This window comes from Danio rerio, chromosome 4, assembly GCF_049306965.1.
Source record: "Danio rerio strain Tuebingen ecotype United States chromosome 4, GRCz12tu, whole genome shotgun sequence".
NCBI lineage: Eukaryota > Metazoa > Chordata > Actinopteri > Cypriniformes > Danionidae > Danio > Danio rerio.
The window spans coordinates 55,135,647-55,147,711 of record NC_133179.1 but is presented as its reverse complement, the minus strand read 5'-3'; the positions used below and the strand labels follow the sequence as shown (position 1 = coordinate 55,147,711).

The following is a 12,065-nucleotide window of genomic DNA, read 5'->3' as shown; positions in this document are numbered from 1 at the left end:
ACATTCTTATGGGAACATGCATAAATATGCAATACTGAGTGCCACTGCACCTTTGCAACAGCAGAGACTCCCCACCAAGTTACATTCACCAATAGCACGGCTGCAGTGGCACTCTAGCTGAGCCCCTCTTTTACTTCATCTCTACAGATCACTACTGACAATATTTAGCATTCATAGCGCTCCAACGCTGACTACCACTGCAACAGCAGTCGCTCCGCTGAGCCGTTCCTTGAGCACCTAACTTGTCCCGTCTCCCTCTAACAGGAATCTTCACCGTCAAAATCCCCTTTTTCCCAGAGTCGGCCAACTAGCCCTGTTCCCCGGGCGCCGACCCCCGCAGGGGTCTTGTCAGACAGAGAACAACATCTAAAACAACACTAGCTACATGAATACACTGGAGATTGGACTACAGTTGTATCCACACCTGTACAATCACTTGCAAAGAGATTTTAAGCAGCAGAGGTGCTGTTTGCCAGATGCTTATGAAACTGTTCTTCTCTCAGCTGCCATCATTGTGTTTACGGCAAATGTGACACATTTACATTTACGTGTTCATTAAGGTTTGCTGATTGATTGAAACTCTTCCCACACAGAGTGCATGTGAATGGTTACTCTCCAGTGTGGGTCTCACACAGTCAAGTGATGTAATTTTCAAGGTCAGAGTTCACCAAGCTTGAACTTAGCAAGGCAGTGAACTGTGAAACTTCACGCATAAACTTGCGTTTCCGTTCTAATGCATTTGCATGTGTATTAATGGAAGTCAATGACTGTAAAAAATATGGACGACTCGACAGCCCCTTTTCCTATTGAACGCCTTGAGGGCAAAACGCCTGCTTGACGGGCACAAACTGTCGCAAAAGACTGCTGAAATTGGAGCCTGGACATGCGCAGAAGGACTGTCTAATGGAGCCAGAGGAGGAGCCGCGAAAATGAGCGGAGTCGAGCTTCCAACCAAACGCTTTATGTAAAATCAACCACGCCCCCCGAACTTCTCACTTGACACCTCCTGATCTGCACTATAACAAAGGCTCGCTGATGTAAACAAAAGCACTTACATTTAAAAACACAGAATAATATACGGTTTAAAAACAGTGTGATTTAAGCTGTTATACTTTAATAAAAGCAACACATGCTGGACTGCAGAAATAAATGATATTTTATACACTCTAGCCTGAATATCAGAACAAATAATATATTCTAAAATATGTATATTCTATAAAATTTGAACAATAACATATAAACAACACGTACATTTTTAGAAAGGTTTTTGTTTTTAATTAGCCATCAACAGAACCCAAAATATAGCCTACACACCATAATGATTTACCATGCGGGAACAATCATGCGTTTAGAAGATAAATACAGCAATATTTCCAAATATCAACAGGATATTTACACATCCCAACACTGCAATTTGTCAGTTTGTGCAAAAAAAACTTTGCACTATTAATACAATGTGCTGCAAAATCGCTAGTATATTGTTTATTGATTTTCGCTTGAATTGTTTGTTTATTTGTTTATTATTAGTTTATTTTTTTGTGCAGTTTTATTGTCATTTTTATATTTCTTAATTCTTGTGCACTACAAAATGTATTCAATTGTATTATTATTTAATACTTGTGCAATCAATACAGGTTTTTATTTTGTCCTTTATTTAAATAATTGCTATGTATGCTGTTTGCATCTTTATTCAAAGGTTAAACTCAGTGATACACTTTGCGTTTACATAGTAGCCTGCGTTTGCTGTCATATCAACACAAATGGATGTAATAATGTTAACAAAGGTGAGGGTTTTTTATAATGAAGATTCAATCGCGCCAGCTCCGGGCCGCAGCGCATAACCTACTCGCGGCGTTGCGGGCTGATTCCGGCTTGCATGCGGCAGCACCGGCTCGCTCGGCCGCCGCATCTGGCTCGATTGACTCGGGCTGGAATCGGGCAGTGAGTCCAGGCATCCGGAGTAGGTCCAGCAGAAGTAGTCAGTCTGAGGGGTAAGTCTCCGGCAGGCGAGAATCTAGCCGGAACTGGCCGGAGTGTATTTTGCTATCTGGGTGGCTAGGCGTGTATAAGCAAACTAATAAAGCCCGAAAAAAAGCCCTGACCTTAGCTAATAAACAGTGTTCCACCAGGATCATGTATGTCAGAAACTATAGTTTACTGCTGAACTCATTTTGGCATGGTAAAATAACACAGAAATCGAATAATAACATTTCAGTCTCCTGCCGAAGCTCAGACGGTCTGCTTTGAGAAGCTGTCAATCACAGCTGTCAATCACGATGACACGCCCAGCATTAAATTACAGCTAAAAACAAACTGTTTACAAAAATGAGGATCTGCACCTATTTCAGCACAATGACCAGTGCCTTAATCGACCAGAACTATCTTTCAGGAAATTTTTTTGCAAGTGTAATTAATTTTTTTATTTGGGCTCAAGTCTCGAGTCATTGACACGGAGGAGGCGGGCTTTTTGACTTGTACTGCAGCCAGCCCCCAGGGGGCGATCTAACGGCCAAGACCTTCACTCAAACGCAGGCTTGCGGCACACTTGATGGAAGTCTATGGAGAGAAAAGTCCAGTGTGACCACGGCTTAAGTGCAAGTGAATGGTTTCTCTCCAGTGTGGTGCATCATGTGTAGATTAAGGGATGTTGATTCGCTGCAACTCTTTCCACACTGAGTGCACGTGAATGGTTACTCTCCAGTGTGGATCCTTATGTGTTTATTAAGGGATGATGTTTGGCAGAAACTCTTCCCACACTGAGTGCATGTGAATGGTTTCTCTCCAGTGTGGATCCTCATGTGTTTATTAAGGTGTGATGAGCGGTTAAAACTTTTCCCACACAGTGTACATGTGAATGGCTTCTCTCCAGTGTGGATCCTTGTGTGTCTATTTAGGTATGATGACTGACTGAAACTTTTCCCACACTGAGTGCATGTGAATGGTTTCTTTCCAGTGTGGATCCTCATGTGTTCATTAATTTGTGATGAGCAGTTAAAACTCTTCCCACACTGAGTGCATGTGAATGGTTTCTCTCCAGTGTGGATCCTCATGTGTTTATTAAAGGATGATGATTGGCGGAAACTCTTCCCACACTGAGTGCATGTAAATGGTTTCTCTCCAGTGTGGATCATCGTGTGGTGGTTAAGGTGTGATGAGCATTTAAAACTCCTCCCACACTGAGTGCATGTGAATGGTCTCTCTCCAGTGTGGATCCTAGTGTGTTGATTAAGGGATGATGATTGGCGGAAACTCTTTCCACACTGAGTGCATGCGAATGGTTTCTCTCCAGTGTGGATCATCATGTGGTCATTAAGGTGTGATGAGCAGTTAAAACTCTTCCCACACTGAGTGCATGTGAATGGTTTCTCTCCAGTGTGGATCCTCGTGTGTTGAATAAAGGATGATGATTGGTTGAAACTCTTCCCACACTGAGTGCATGTGAATGGTTTCTCTCCAGTGTGGATCATCATGTGAATCTTAAGTTTGCTTTTGCTTGCCAAACTCTTTCCACACTGAGGGCAGGTGCAGGTGAAACGATTCTTGTCTCTCCTTTTCAAAATAACATCAGTCTGTAAATTAGTTTTTTCCTCAATTTTGACATGATGTTCCTCCTCTTTACTCCCCTCATTCTCTTTAATTAGGTCTGAAAAAACAAACATTAAGTCTTAAAAACTCATCAAAAGCTGAAAAGTGAAAAGACACTGGAAACATTGGCTACACACTGTAATTTTGATGCACATTAAATGTAAATAAATCAGATCATTTTATGTTTGGTCCATCAACCTGTACAGATTTAGCAGATTCAATTAATCTTTATTTATCTAGTGCTTTTACAATGTATATTGTGTCAAAGCCACTTAACATAGAAGTTATAGTAAATTGAAACCGTGTCAGCCCAGTTTTCAGAGTTCCTTACATAATTGATTATAAAAGTCATTTTGGTCATATTGATAAGACACAGATTTGAAAGATGTAAATGGCCTATATTTATTTGTATATATTCATAATAAGATTTTTTTTTTCCTAAAATTTGTAAAGCAGACAGGAAATACTTGTTCATTCTGTACCTGACTGGTAAATGCATCAGAAAAAAAGTTCTGAGGTAAAAGCTAAACAAACAGCTGAATATTTGCCTCGCAGACATGTACCGATTACATCTACATCTGTAGAGCATCTGCATAAAGGCTAGAATGTGCACCTTTCACATTGTGTGCTGTTGGGTCTTTATCATCAATTCTGGGGTGATTTTGAGGCTTAGTTTGACCAAAACTTTCTCTGTTTCAGCAAATTAACTGATATTTGGGAACATCTTATTTTGACATATTCTGGGTAAATGCTTATAAAAAAAAAACTCAATACACTGGGCAAATTTACTTTTTTCGTTATATTCATGTCTGTTTTTTCTCCATTGGCCTCTATTATAAAAACATTGTTTTCATTGCAAAGCCATGACAGCATATAATCATGCATTTATGATTGTTGGTGTTTTCTGTGACGACAGTGTGGTAATTTAAATTTATATTTAAAAGTAATGCAAAGTGTTAGTTTCACAGCGCGGCTGTGTAACTTGTTTTCTTTTTTCGGTCAACTGGTTAGGTGGTTTCTGTCTCCAGAACATGATGAGACCAGGACTGAAAAAGCAGTTTAACACTTCATTTGCATCTGACCCAACCTACATGCTGTAAAATGTATAAATGTAGTGTTTGCTGTGCAGTTTAGAGTTTGCTTTTGATGACGCCACGTTGAGTTCTTCATGTTAAAAGGATTCTGCTTTGAAGACAACCGAATGTACCCCCCAGTTTTTGGGGCTCCTAGAAGTTTACAACATCAACATTGTTTAATTGGTCTTCACCCATGGGATGGCAAAGGAAATTAGTGAGAGTATAAAGGAAGAGGAGGAGAGTTGAAGAGGGCAGCATTATGTGGTGTGCTTGAGAAAGAAAAGTTGACTGAACGGTTGCAGTGTGAAATGAGTAGAGCAGGGGTGGCCGGCTGGCCAGAATCAGCAGGCTAGTGCAGAAGCTCAATTTAATATACCGGGGTAAAAATAAATGCTCATTTTATAAAGACATGGCAGGGAAAAACGTAATGTAATGCAGTGCTTCTTGTACAATCTGAGACCCACTTTATATCGGATATCACTTGGGCAGTGGAGATTGCTGATTTCTAAAGAAAACAGACCTTAAACGTGCAGATTTTTGCATTGGCATACAGTTCACCAGAAGCATTTAACCCAGGTTACTGGCAAATTTAAAGCCCAATTAGCATGCTTAGGCATATACCCTGTTATTGCACGGCCAATTTACACAAACTGGCTATAGAAACACTGTTCTGGTTTTCCAACATCTGTAATGAAGAGGCCCCACTTTGGTTACTGATGGAACAGCACACGTCTAATCCAGTGTCTTTACATTCACTACTTTGTGCTTTCATTCCAGTGAGTAAACAATATTCTATGACTAACCCAGTTATTAATGGATCACTCAGAACATGGTCACAATTAAGATTTCACTTTAATAATAAACAAGTATTGCCTTCTGCTCCTGTTTTGTTAAATCTGTTATTCCCTCCCTCTCTTATAGATTCAGCATCCCATTTTTGGTACAGTGCCTGAAGAAATGTACCTGTCAGCCTAATCACAGAAATCCTTGCCTATTCTTCTTTATTGGCCAGATGCCTGATTCTTCTCAGGTGGAAAAAACAAACAAACCTGCCATGCCACAAACATGGGATATTAGAATTTTCACATCTTTTACTCGGGGACCTTAAGTACACCATCCGAGGCTCTGCTAAAAAGTTTTATGAGGTTTGGCAGCCTTTCCTATCCTACATTGAACGCTCAGGGGTTATTATATCGTAAGTGAGAGTTTATCCCAAATTTCTTAATTTGTTTTATCTATTTTATTTATTATTTATTTGACTTATTTTTTTTTCTCTTTCTCCCTTTTTCTTTATTGGGTGTGAGTATTTCTGTATCTATGTACCATGTAAATTTTTTTGTTCAATATGTGTGTTGTGGAAAAATTGAAGACTATTGAAAAATAAATGAAAACATTTAAATAATAAGAATGTAAGCAGTACTAAAACATAGTTTTTAGAACGAGTAATAATCCCATGAATCTAGTTACAGTACATGTCCCTGTCAAAGGTCTGTGAAATTAAGCTTATTATTCACTAAAGAAGGACAAGCCAGTCTCGTAAGTGACTTTGTTCTTTGTGTGACTGAAATGTAAGCAATAGCTGTGTTTCCATCCAAAATGCAAATTAAATTTATTTGCAAAACTGGAATATCGCATAAAAGATATGCGAATAAAGCAGCGTTTCCATCCAACCAATCAAAGAGAAAAAAATGGTCACTTCCTGATTAACTGGCGCCAAATATCAACAGTAAAAACAGAATTCACAATGGTAGAAGAAGCTACATAAATAATTTTTGTACTTAATAAATGACTTTCACCTAAGAGGATAATGCCGACACACAATGAACACGTGGTGACGTTTGAAGCCATGAGACATTTGAAAAACGTTGAGGTGGTATACCTTAAAAAGGGGTATCGTCCCATGCCTAAGCAGCATAACACTTTTAAGATCTAAAAATTAATTATTTAAAAAAAAGTCTCAAGCAAAAAGATTCTAATGGCGCCGCCTGCTGGTACATGAAGAATATGGTTAATACTGAAGAACTTCTCACTCAAATGTTTGCATATCATCAGCATGCTGATTTTCTTCATTTCTTAAGCAGCAAAATATATTTTTACACTAGTTTGTTGGCCAGTTGTAGTCAGTGCAATGCTAAACGTTATTGTTCCACTATAGTTTGTTTGTTTTGTCTCATGTCATCCCACAACATATAGTTTAGAATACTGTACAATGTTTTATAATAATTAATTATTTTAGTCTCCATTTCATTCAGCATATTTTAAATTAGGGGAATCCACGTTTTCTGACATATTTTAAATCAGGGTTTCTGCAGGTTTCACCAAGTTAAATTTAAGATGTTTTAAGACATTTTTAAGACCCTTATGAATGAAATTTTAGACTAAGAAATTTTTCAAATGCCCCAGATGAAAAAGATTTTTATTTGTCCTATCAAAAAATATTATAATTTAACACATTTAATAATAAAATAATAATGGAATAATAATATTAAATTATTTTAGAGTTTTCTTAGCAAAAGATCTTAAATATTGTGTAAAAACAAGAGAGCTCTACTTGTATCCACACACTTTTTTCCAAAATAAACTTTCTTTAAAGTAAAAAACAAATGAACAAATTTTTTAAAAAACTATAATAAACTAAATCTATGCACAACAATCTGTCCAGGTCGATGTCCTCAGCAGTAAACACATGGAGCACGTTTAAACAAATGTTATTGTAAGGAAAATAATTAAAGCATTATGATAAATAGAGTTAAAATGACCTTTTTTAATAAAAAGTTTAAAGTTTTATTAAGATGGATTGTTAGTGATTGTATGGGTTTTGGCCAGATTGGGTAACAAAACATGAACAAAGAAAAATAAAGACTTGTTTAAAAAAAGATTTAAGACCTCACAACATTTCAGTAAATTTAATACTTTTTAAGGCCTAAAATTTTAGATTTTGAAATTTAAGACATTTTAAGACCCAGCAGGTTTTAAATAGGGAAATGCCCTGGCAATTAGTTAATATAATTATGATGTCATTCTAACTCAGTTACCATCTGTGAGAACTAGTAACAACTACTAGAAACAACTTTAAAACCATAAAAAAAGTTTATTAAAAAAAGGGGAATTGTGATCAACGTTCATTCCTGTCTTTCAATGAGTGCTTATGTGCATTTAGGAGAACTAGGCGAACACTCAGGGCTGCAAGATGGATTAATTTAGTATTCTTATTATTAAAATATATCTGAATGAGGATCAAAATGACTGAGTTGGTCTTTGAGAATGAAAACCAACCTGTTAGTTCCTGCAGATCTTCCTGTTTGACTGTGAATGTTTCTTCAATCTTCACATCTTCACTCTCCTCTTTAATAAACGCCATCTTTATAACAGTGTGGAGATCAGTCGCTTCAGCAGGAGTTTTTCTCTGTGTTTGGTCACTTTATCCTGTTTAAAATGAACAAAACAATGAACAGAAACAAACTTATCTTTAACACTTGTTTGAACAGTTTCTTTATATAAGAGTAATTAACAAAAACAAATCAGGTAAGTCTGAGCAAGAAACACTAGCCACAAATGAGCTGATTAAAACTAGTAACGTAACTACATTTCTTATATATAAGGATGTATACTTCGAATAGAATGACATCATGCTATTAAATAAATTAAACATTCATTAACACTTATTACACCCATTACTGTTGCTTTATTCAGATATGTTCTTAAACGTTTTGTTTGCTTTATTTATTTTATTGTCTGCTTACAGCAACTTTGTAGCACTTTTTTGCACAAGACAAGAATTTACTCTTGTGGACAAATATAGTTTAACCTATCTTATTTAAACAATAGACCTTATTGTGAGTAAAATAGTACTTTGTTGTATAAAGGGTTAAAATAATATTGTCAACAGCAGGTACAACTAGCAATAAATGAACAACCTGAAATTTTAATCAGTTGGTTTACATCTGTGTAAAAGCTTCAAAACAAACCTCTTCCAGTTGAATCACAGCGCGGGAGTGGCGCAGCTTTATATCACACAACTACTTACTTTTTTTCCCACTTACTCTTAGTGATGACTTATAGATACATTGCTTCCTTGTTTTCCACTTTATACTTTATTTGCTTACTGATTTGTATTTGTAAGACCATCACTATGTTAATTGAAAAAAAGGATTTACCCCCCACTGGATCTTTGCCTTCAGGTAGGTTGGTAAGAGGTTGCATTTTCTTTAAACGATTGCATTTCTTCATCCATAGCTTTAACCCACATTCACTTGCATTCACTGATGTTGCCACCTCTTAGTATGTTTGAATGGGGAAACATCAAATTCTCCAAAATTGCCTGCCAGGTTCCTACCTTTATATAGAATGACATGAATTGGAAAGTGAAAGTGAAAGTGGAGGCTTATTTGGGCTACAGTCCATTTGTCAGTGGACTGTCAAGCATTATTTATAACCAAATAAACAAACAAACAAAAAATAAATAAATAGTTGTAAAAAATCTTTTAAAAATGACTGAAGAACGTAATACAACGTTGAACAATGCATCCACGCATATTTAGATTTTACATTTTATAATTTTAGCATTCAGATATTATTTGAGTGTAAATTCAGAATGTGCAACTTACCTTTCCAGTCTTCAATAAAGAAGTGGGATGAAAAAATGACCTCAGTGGGTTTTTCTTTGTAGGTTGTTGTTGGTAATAATCCCAATTGTAGTTTGTCCTCAAAAGTTGTTCTCTTTACTTAGCAAAATAAGCCAATGAAGTTTCTGTTAGGAACCCAGAATATATAGATACAACCCTGTTGAGCTACAGGATCTGGAACGTGATTGGATTAGACTCAATTGGCCCCCATTAAAGCTGGTATAAAGATGCAAATGAGCAGTGGGGAGCAGTGAAGACTCAAGACACATACAGTGGGGGATGGGAAGTTCAGCAGCTTTACAAACCAGTTTTACAGAGAAATAATGATGTATTGGGAAAATAAGTTGACTTTAGCCATCATCATTTGTTTTGTTGCTATTGTTTTATAGGACTATTGATGGAAGCTTTTTTTATTTTTGCTGCTGCATTTTGTAGTTAATGCTGATACACCTATGTTGAGGTATTTTGATTTGAAACACATTTTAATAGTTTTTTTTCAAGCTGTTTTTTGTTTAAAGATGCAAATGAGCATTGAAGACTTAAACCGCACTGATGTCTCAACACACACAACTACATTCACTTATATAGTAGTTATGTAAGTGATACTATTATACTGTGATATATCATTATTCGTTAAAAGAAACAATTTCTAATCTTCACAGTGAGGTTTTATTTGTGTTAAGTTCAGTCAATATATTAATATTAGCAATGTTTTAGTCATTTATTTATCACTGAACTTGTTCTTTATGTGAGTTTAGAGTCCTTTACTTCTCCTAAAGCACGTGCAGCTCATTACTGCTTCCTGTAAACTGTCAACACACTCTTAACAGATCAATTATTTCTTTCCAAAAGTGTCTATAAAATTTTATGATCAAAATTTAACTTGTTTTTGTGCCAATTTTTTTTCTTTCCTTCGTTTTTTAGTTGAACAGAACATGTGTGAGCAGCTCATCTTTCTCGAAAGCCTCTTATTCACCGGATATGTAACAAAGATGTTTTTCCCTCTAATTATCAGTTGTGTTTGTGCAAACAAATATGCATAGACATTCACAAAAGCATATATAAGATACCCTTTGACAAAACCTTTTTTAACACAGTAAAGCGATCACATACTGTCCATTTTTTGCTACTTTTGGCCATTGTTTGTACATTAATCACAAATGGATGAGACACACGGTAACTTCAAACTCATTTGTGTTAATTCCAGGTCCTGTGAAATGTTATGTACAAGCTGCAGAGGCAATCAGGTGTGATTAAAGTGCCATATATCTGATCCCGTCCTCCAGCATATTTTTTGCTTCAAATTAAAGTCTTTTACACTAAAATCATTATGAAGTTGGTCTTTTGTTGCTAATAATTGATTTATACTATCTGAAATATAACTAATTCTACTATATAGCCTTATCTCTTAACCAGGAGAAGGAGGGAAAATGCACTCACTCACTCAATTCAGTCGAATCAATGAGCAAAAAACAACACATTAAAGGTTACCAAGACACATATCACAACAAGAGAGATCTGTTATGGTACAGGCACAAATCATAATTTTAATCAGAAACTTCTACAGCACAGCAGCTTCTAGATGTACCCACTCTGTCTAAGGTAGGCTCATACATATATATAGCAGCCGGGCATAGTTAATCTGAAAGCAAGTTGGGCTGCAGTCACACTAGAGTTTGTGCTTGCAAAATTCTTTCTTACAGCGCTGCAAAAAAGAGTGGGATAAAACAATATAATTAGACGATACTAAAAGCGACTGGTTGCTCCATATAGCTCATGTTTTGATCTTCTATTGGTCTCATGCACTTACGTGATGCGATTTCAAGCTTTGGTCTTACCTTTGTGGAGTCCACTATTAAATCTGTCATGCAGCTATATATTTATAATTAGAAAATAATTACATAACAAGTTAAATTATTGTATAGGCAGTTTATACAGAATAATTCAATGACAAGAGTTCACTATTATATCTACACAATGCAGAACTTTTAATGTGATTAACCTGCTCCACCTACACCAACTATAGCATTTCTCAGACTTCTGTTTGACTATGGTGTAATTACAGTGGTGAACATCACATACAACAACAACTGCACTTACTCCTGTAACGTGTTTGCAACAATGAAATTTAAATATCTGTGTCACATATTCATTTAAATAAATGGCTCATCATCATGTGCATTCATCTTTATTAATAGCTGGCTAATAGGCCAGACCATTAACTGAATAGGACCGTTTTACATATATGAAACCTGTTAACAGGTATAGCTGTTCATGCCAATACCAACTTGATAGACTAAAGCAAATTACATGAACAGGACCTGCCTTACATCTCTTAAGACAAATAAGCATAGTGTCTATAACAATACATGCTTGGTTGCCCAGATCATTACATCTGAATGGTGCCTTTTAGTAACCATAGTTCTTCACCAATACCAGTTTAATACCTCAAATAATTACACATATGTGAGGCGTCACAGTGTAGCACGATCGCCTCACAGCAAGAAGGTTGCTGGTTTGAGCCTCAACTGGGTCAGTTGGCATTTCTGTGTGGAGTTTGCATGTTCTCCCTGTGTTCGCGTGAGTTTGCTCTGGATGCTCTGGTTTTCACAAAGTCCATAGACATGTGGTGTGTGTGAATGAGTGTGTATGCATGTTTCCCAGTAACGGGTTGCAGCTGGAAGGGCATCCGTTGTGTAAAGCACGTGCTGGATAAGTTGGCAGTTCATTCCACTATGGCGACCCCTGATTAATAAAGGGACTAAGCTGTAAAGAAAAT

General features: G+C 36.5%; 2 protein-coding genes across 7 annotated transcripts in view; one reads left to right on the top strand and one right to left on the bottom strand.

Moving 5' to 3' along the window:
• Window positions 1-12,065, top strand: part of LOC103910797 (uncharacterized) — a 1,018,570-nt gene that overhangs the window by 78,241 nt on the left and 928,264 nt on the right. The gene's annotated exons all lie outside the window — the stretch shown is intronic.
• LOC141381820 (uncharacterized) lies at window positions 1,253-9,404 on the bottom strand. 2 transcript variants are annotated; one of them, XM_073948812.1, is made up of 4 exons: window positions 9,269-9,404; window positions 8,819-8,997; window positions 7,938-8,087; window positions 1,253-3,643 (listed from the first exon to the last, which is right to left on the bottom strand). In XM_073948812.1, exons 3-4 carry the CDS (start codon window positions 8,020-8,022, stop codon window positions 2,691-2,693), a joined length of 1,038 nt encoding a protein of 345 aa, XP_073804913.1. In that variant the 5' UTR covers window positions 8,023-8,087; window positions 8,819-8,997; window positions 9,269-9,404; the 3' UTR covers window positions 1,253-2,690. The 2 variants fall into 2 exon arrangements, with proteins under 2 accessions (XP_073804913.1, XP_073804912.1); XM_073948811.1 differs by lacking the exon at window positions 8,819-8,997 and having other exon boundaries at window positions 9,269-9,351.